We start from the raw sequence: 7,624 nt of genomic DNA, 5'->3' as shown, positions 1-7,624 counted from the left end.
GCGCTTGTCATTCTCCCTCTCTCTCCCTCAGACAGACTTCTTTCCCCTTCCCTTGTCTTCTCCAACCCACCCACCCCCGCATAACCTCTCCTTCCCTCCATCCCTTTTCTCTCCTCCCCTTCCAGGGCAGGCTGGGGTAGAGGCATCTTTTAGGACGATGCATTTTATCTGCAGGTCCTAGTTAGAACAGTGATTCCACGAGGGCAGAAAGGAAGTAATTCTAAAGAATTCAGGTACCTGTTTCTTCCAGAAAAACGCATACTGTTGATACAAAGGCATCCAGCTTCCCGGCATCTTGCTCAAAGAAGAGAAAATAGGAGGGAAGTGACCTCCCCTAGGTTCCGCTTCTCTCCAGGGCCCAGTTTTCTGATAACCCGGGTCATCTGGGCACCTCTAGGGAAACTGAGAGTAGCCCAGGCTAAATCCTGAGCGAGCAGAAGCACAGTCCTCACCTCCAGAGAATTCAGAGCAGGGCTGGGGCATCAGGAGCAAGGAAATAATCAGAAAAAGACTCAAGACAGAAGGTCCTGCAAGGAGAAGCTCGCTCCGGGACCCCAATGTTAAATCCCGCTTTTGTTTTCTTTATTTCTGCTGACAAACTCCTCAGGACACCTGCAACTGTCAGCAGCTTTAGCAATTAGGTGGGGAAAGTAAATCATGTGGTCTGTCAGGAAGTGGTCAGTGCTCTGTGGCAAGTCAGGACCCAGAGCCCAGGAAGGGTGGCGGGAGCCCCGGGGGTGGGAGGTGGACGAGCAGATGGGTAGGTGGGTGAGCTCAGCATCTCACTCACCCCGAGTTGATTTCGGCTGTGCACCTTCAGTCCCCGCTAAAGCGTCTGACCCACATGATCAAGGCCCTTGGTTTTGTTCAGACACACCACTGCCCGCTGCTCATAGAGGCCAGGAGTATTTTTTGAAGGAGTGCCATAGAGGTAAATGAGAAAGAGTTATTTCCATATGAGCACAGAAAAAAATACAACCATTCAACATCACCTAGGTTGTCTTCCCACCACTTAACCCAGAAGAAGCAACGAGGAAGCAGACACATCGAGATGCTAGGACTTTCTACAAGACAACTGTCCGGATTCTTCAAAAACACAAATGTCGTGGTGGAAAAAAAAAAAGAGAGGAACGGTTTTAGATGAGAGATGTTAAGAAGCAGCTGTGAGAAGCAAATGTAACATGCGATCCCTGACTGCATCCTGGATGTGAACTATACGACTGACACTATTGCTGTGTTCAACGTCAGAGGTGAGATGATGATGTTACAGTTGTGTGGGGGGAGAATATCCTTGTCCCTAAAAGATACACACTGAAGACTGTAGGGGTGAAGTGTCATAATGTCTGCGACTCACTTTCAGATGGTTCAGGGGGAAAAGCCAGTATTTTTTGTGTACTAGAGAGAGGAAAGCAAGAGTGACAAAAAGTCATCCCTTCTGACTCCAGGTGAGAAGGCTATAGACATTCGTTCTACTGCTCTTTCGACTGCTTTGTAAGTTTGATGTTTTTCAAAATAAAACAGGAAAGGGGAGTTAAAATAAAAGGCCCCCTGCTAGAGGCTGTGGGGTCAGCGAGAGAGCCGTCAGCCTGGGAGTGGGAGGCGGTGCTCATCACCTCCCCACACCCTCCCACCACCTCAGCCTTCCAGAAAATAGCGTGAGATCCAGAGCCTGCTCTCCCAGTCCTGGGGTCCATGCCCACCTTTCCTTCCCTGTCCAAGCCCTACGTGTCCTTTGAAGCCCTGTGCAAATCCTTCCCACGCCAGGAGACCTTCCAGATGGCTCAGTTCCCAGCCCCGCACTGCACTTAACATAACCTGCATGTCTCCCATGGCACCACGTGACACCTCCAGCATCCTTCTTGTCACCACGGCCACGGATGCTGGCTCCTGTCTTACCTGCCCAACCAGGAGCCTCTCCACCACAAGTGTGACTAGAACCCAGCCTCCCGACTTTCCACCTCCAGTAGAGCTGACACAGCACCTTATCCACCGCAGGTACTCAAGACAGATCTTGAGCAAAACCTTTTTGTCCCTCACCTGTCGTCACACCTGATAAGATGGACGGCAGTCAATATTTATTGTCATCCTACTCTGTTACTTCTATTGGGCGTGGCTCCGTGGTGAGTGCTGTCGCAGGGATACTGGTGATGTCATTTAGTTCACGTGTCATTGCGTCCATGTCGTGGGAAAGGCAGAGTGCCTTGAAGACAGGGATCGTGGCTGTCCTGTCCACCTGCAGCCGCCCAAGCTCCCGGCATGAAAGAAGTGCTCGATTATCAGTGAATGACTGAGTGAAGGAAAGTCTATTCCAATTTCCAACACATATGACAAATTATAAAAACTAAGACAAATGAAAGTGTAATATGTACAGACATGGAAGCACCGAAATTAGTCTAACCTGTTGGACACAACTGAATTTGAAGACCTGTTCTAATGCGTGACCTCAAAATCTTTTCATGTCCTGGCACCTTAAAATGTAAAGTTTTCTGTTTTCCAACGGCCAGAGCCTTGGAGCAGATCTGGGGGATACAACACACTCACTGAAACAGGGACACTGGGCGGCGGTAGAGGTGAGGCAGCACGCCTGAGAGCTACAGACAAGGGCTGGGGAGGGACCAGAGAAGTCTGAAAATGCTTCACAAATGGCTGATGCACACGCTGGGCTCAGGGTGAGATGCGGCCATACTGACCCTGAGCAGAAGAGCAATGAGGGCCTGGTGGAGCCCAGCAGCCCGGCTCGGGGGCTCAGTGTCACTACGCGCTGGGCCCTGCTGGGAGACGTCCCACTCTATCGTGGATATTTATTCTCATCCCAGAGTCACCAACGCTAAACCACACTTTCCACAGGGGTTCAATTTAATAGAGGAATCAGGTAAGAAACGAATTACTGTAAGTTCCTAGCCTCTCTGCATCCCCCCACTCCCCTCCCCACTTCCCCCGCAAAAAGAAATGCTAGTTTCTGGGAAAGAAAAAAAAAAGGGTATGTGTTTTCTTCTTTAATTTTATTTAAATTTTATTTATTTATTTTTGGCTGCGTTGGGTCTTCGTTGCTGCCCACAGGCTTTCTTTAGTTGCAGCGAGCAGGGGCTACTCTTCATTGCGGTGCGTGGGCTTCTCATTGAGGTGGCTTCTCTTGTTGCAGCGCACGGGCTCTAGGCTCGTGGGCTCAGTGGTTGTGGCTCACGGGCTCTAGAGCGCAGGCTCAACAGTTGTGGCGCACGGGCTTAGTCGCTCCGCGGCATGTGGGATCTTCCCGGACCACGGCTTGAACCTGTGTCCCCTGCATTGGCAGGTGGATTTTTAACCACTGCACCACCAGGGAAGCCCCTCAAAAATGAGTATGTTAACAGAATCTCAGGCTTGGACAGCAATGCTGATGGCTGCCTGGGCTGTGCTTCCCCATCCTATGCATTGTTCCTTCCACAAGGACCCCACGATTCACATAACCTTATGGAACACTTTCGGTAAGGAGCGCTCACCCTCATTCAGCCGGCTGTGCCGGCGTCCACAGCTCGGGCCGATCTGCTGGCTGTGAGCAGCCTCATGGGTCTTCGGGGGTCCCACAGCCCTTTCTCGTGAAGGTCCGGACAGGCTAGAAGTCCCCACTGCCCACATGTCACAGCACATCCCAGGGGCTGGACTGCTCTGTGATGAAGCACTAAGCAGATTCTAACAGAGGCCAGAGGAGAGGCCTCACCAAGGCCCTGACGGTGGCCTCTTAACCATGCCACTCGGCTGTGGAGGAAGTGGCAGAGATCTCTAAACTGTCGTCAAGACAACCGAAGTCCAAATATAAATCTCTCAGGGATTCCATTCGGAAGCAGTTTTTAAGTGTACACACCCAGAGGAAATAATAAAAGACAAGAAATATCCTTTCCTCCTTCTCTCCCTCCCCCTCTCCCCCTCCTCTCCCCGCCCCTCCCCCACCTCCTTCCCCTCCTCTCCCTCCTCTCACTTTCTGCCACGTGGTGATGTGTTTTAAAAATGCATACTGGGAAGCTTTCCACCTTTGGGGTTGGAACAGCTGCTGCCTCAATATTGTTTTTGTTAGTTTTTGTGTTTTTTTTAACATACTTTGCTGTTTTTAATGGAGTTGTTTTTAAGCTACATGTTTCATAATACTAGCTGAGATTCACAAAGCAGGATGATTGGCACTTTATTGGCAAGAATGAGACTCATGTGTCTGAAGAGTCCAACGCAGACCCCCGTCAACACCCTCCTGCCCGGCTCACTTCCACGACAGCCCAGCTTATCCCAGGAAAGGGCACTCACGAAGGCTTGGGAGAAACACGACAAAGTCCACCCATGAAAGCAGCAAGGGTCAAAAATCTCTAACAGGTAGGCTAAATAAACCCTGCGCTAGCACAAAGCATTCAGGGAATGTTCCACAGATGGCTGTGGTTCCATCTGAGAGCACTCACCAAAAGAAATAAGATCAGACACGTCTAACATCAGGGTTCTGAAAGGCACAGGTACATGCCACCTGGCCCACTCCACTGCCACCTTCTGCATATGACCCTCCGGTGGGGAACCTCCAGCCCCTCGAGGAGCATGAGGCTTCAGCTGAGAGGGAGGAAAGCCTGCACCGCCCGTGCCAAACACAACCATGTGCCTTAAATGGGAAGCACATCCCCAAGTAATCACTGAGGAACAGGGACAATGACCAGGCACAGAAGGACCAGCCCCCTCAGCCTCTCCAGTGAGCAAGCAAGGCTGCAGCTAAGTGGTCCTCATTCCCATCACCTTTTCAGCGGGGCCCAACAGACAGTGACGCCCACAGTGGGCATGGCTGCTAGGGCCTGGGTCAGACTGAGATTTCAGGGAGGTGGGGCGATGGCTAAAAACAGGAAGCTGAGGGCTGGCTGCATGCAAGACTTCATCCAGAAAAGACAGGCCTCCCACACAAAGAATAAAGGAGCCGGGACGCCTCTTAAAATTTTGAGAGGACGCTGGGTTTGGCACTGATTCCCTCTTCCAGCCGCAGATCCACAGGCTTCTCTCCCAAATCAAGAGAGCAGACCCAGCAGTTAGAATGGCTATAGCCTCACCCAAGTGCTGTCTCACCCAGAGCATCGCCCTGTTTGGAGGAGCAGCTGAGAACATACCCTGTCACACACATCTTGCCCAGGACAGGACCAGCCAAATGGGGGGAACTTAAGACACATTACTCAGTGTGATAAAAAGATCACTGGCCCTTTCAAAGATTTCAAATAAGATGTCTTCTGACCTAAGCAGACTAAAACCTAGAGCCACTCTCAGAAAAAGAAGGCCATGGATATGGTGTGATAGGATTGGAGCTTCAAGGTCTCCATCTGCTCAGAAACATCTTCTTGCTCTGCTTTGGGACCGTTCTTCCCTTCCAAGCCCAACCTCCTACCAACTGAGCCACTGCAAAGGACCAGCAAACAAGGAGAGGCACTGTCTCCAGGAAATCACTGAATGAGTGTGTTCCATTCTTAGTGATAAGACAAAAAGTATGGGGAGTTCCTCCAGCTTTCTCATCTCCCAGGCTTGGAATCACAGGGTAGCAGGAAATGGTACCATGTATCTTAGGCGATCATCTGCTATGGTCCTCTGCCTTAAAAGGGAAGATGCTATTATGTCCATTTCACAGACGATGCAACTAAGGTACTCGTCCAAAACACCACAGCCAATGAATGGGAGAGAATGAGAACCCAGGCTTGCTGCCTCCGGGTACAGGGCTCTTTCTACCCGATCAGTTCCTTGTAGAAGGAAACAGACTCACCCCTAAGTAGCAAAATTGCAAATAATTCATGCGGTGGGACAGGCAAGTCACTTCCGACTTCATTTATTCCCAAAGCCAATCCTGACACACACAACACACGTCAAAGCTGCCTCTTGATTCCTTGGGATCCGACGTTCCTTCTGAGTCTTTGAAGGGCTTCCTTGAGGCTGAAATGATTCCTCACAAGGAAAGCATGCGATTCCTGGAATTTATGTCTGGCTTATGTTAGAGAGCCTGGCAGACGGTGCAACCTACCCCTGCAACACCGATAAAGGTCAGCAGAGGAAGGCCAGAACAGCATCCCATCCAAATCCAGGCCTTGGCAGAGCAGGCAGGGGGAGGGTCACAGGGAAGGGGGGGCCTTTGCCTGATCCCCTGGAATTCGAGGCCAACCGAAGACCTAGTGTAAATGGGGGTTCCAGCAAAGGACAGTGAGGGGAGACAGCCAAGAGCATCGTTCTGCCCCAGGTTCCAGAAGAGCCTAGAGGGAGCCCAGACAGCCCCTTGCTCTGCGACAACCCAGTCCTAACCTAGAACCATTTCTTCTTTATCTACTTCTGCACATCCGTCTTGACAGACCAGTTAGTCCAACCTTTGCTGCTTTTTTCATAAATGGTTTTCTTGGGCGACCAGGTCGGCAGAACACTAGGCATTCCTACCAAAAGCTGCTGAAAACAGGGCTTCAAACCAGCTCTTCTCAAAGAAGTAATTCTGGAATTTGATATGCGCACCCATGAGGAGGAGACCCTTAACACCATCTGAATCCCCTGGGCGGTCCCCAGGGACCTGTCCAGTGCCATCTGACAGGTCCGCACCACTTGGGTGTTTGTGTCTGTCTTTGTTTCTGGCTTCTTCCAAGTTTCTTCGGGCTCAGAAGGACCCACTTCGGGAGGGGAAGTGGGGACAGGGGAGGACTCTCTCATCCTGCCTTTATCCGCGGCACTAAAAGTTTCCTAGGCGCGGTTTTCTACCATCCGTTCTCTCTTCACCTTCCCGCCGGGTCATCCCCTCGCGCATTTTCTCACCCTGAGCTGGGCTTTCTTTTTAAACAAGTAAATAAACCAGTTGGCCCAGGGAGGCAAAAAGAGTCAGCGCCTTGGCTGAGTAACTTAAAGTTTCCGCCGGAAGGAAATTATTAAAGGCGAAGGAGAAAGCCCTCAGAGATGAGGACCGCGGCTCCTGTCCCCGCGGAGGGGTCCCGGGCGCCCGGCCCGGCCCGAGCAACTCCGGGGACGCGGGCCGGCGGCGGAGGGACGACGAGTCGAGAAAGCTCCCGTTCAGGTTCGGGCCCGGAACCATCAGGGCCTGACGGGCAGCGGGCCCGGGGGAGCGGGAGAGGGGGTGCAGGGGACACGGGGGGAGCACGGACGGGGGGGGGGGCAGGGGAAGTTGGGGACGAGGGAAGCGCGCCGACCAGGGGAGCGCGGACCCGGGTCCCCGGCGAATGGCGGCGCAGGACTTACCCCGAGGAGACAGACTTTGAGCTCCCGGATGGCCATCATGAGCTCGGGGCCGGGCCGGACAGGGGCTCAGCATCCTCCGGAGCCGCGCCGCGCCGCGCCCCGCCAGCTGGCGTCCTCCGGTCCCCGCCTTCCCCTCGCTCAGCCCGCGGGCGGATCCGCAGCCGCTGCTATTTCTGGGCCGCCGGCCGCGCCGCGGAGGGTCACGTGGCCGCCGCCGGCTCCTCCCGGGGCTGCGGAGAAACCTCGGCGGCCCGGCTTCTGGGAACGCCCCCGACAGCGTCAGCCACCGGCCCCCAGCCCCCGGGCCTGCGGCGTCCTGGCACAGGGCCTCTTCCCACCCGCCGGCCGGCGGCCTCGGACCCGTCTCTGCAGAGACCCCTCCCCCTCGCCCGCACCCGACCCACGGGCTGCCGGC

The 7,624-nt window shown here is 53.4% G+C and overlaps 1 protein-coding gene across 1 annotated transcript in view; it reads right to left on the bottom strand.

The window, feature by feature from the left end:
* RAB31 (RAB31, member RAS oncogene family) overlaps positions 1-7,411 on the bottom strand; it is a 111,268-nt gene extending 103,857 nt beyond the window's left edge. The window contains exon 1 of the mRNA XM_029222514.1: positions 7,210-7,411. Coding sequence (XP_029078347.1) covers positions 7,210-7,248 — 39 coding nt within the window. The 5' untranslated portion in view covers positions 7,249-7,411. The remainder of the gene's footprint in view (positions 1-7,209) is intronic.
* Positions 7,412-7,624: the final 213 nt, after the last annotated feature.

This window comes from Monodon monoceros, unplaced genomic scaffold, assembly GCF_005190385.1.
Source record: "Monodon monoceros isolate NGI ecotype Baffin Bay Population unplaced genomic scaffold, NGI_Narwhal_1 Super_Scaffold_1, whole genome shotgun sequence".
In the NCBI taxonomy this organism is placed as follows: domain Eukaryota; kingdom Metazoa; phylum Chordata; class Mammalia; order Artiodactyla; family Monodontidae; genus Monodon; species Monodon monoceros.
This window is presented reverse-complemented; position numbering and strand designations above follow the sequence as displayed.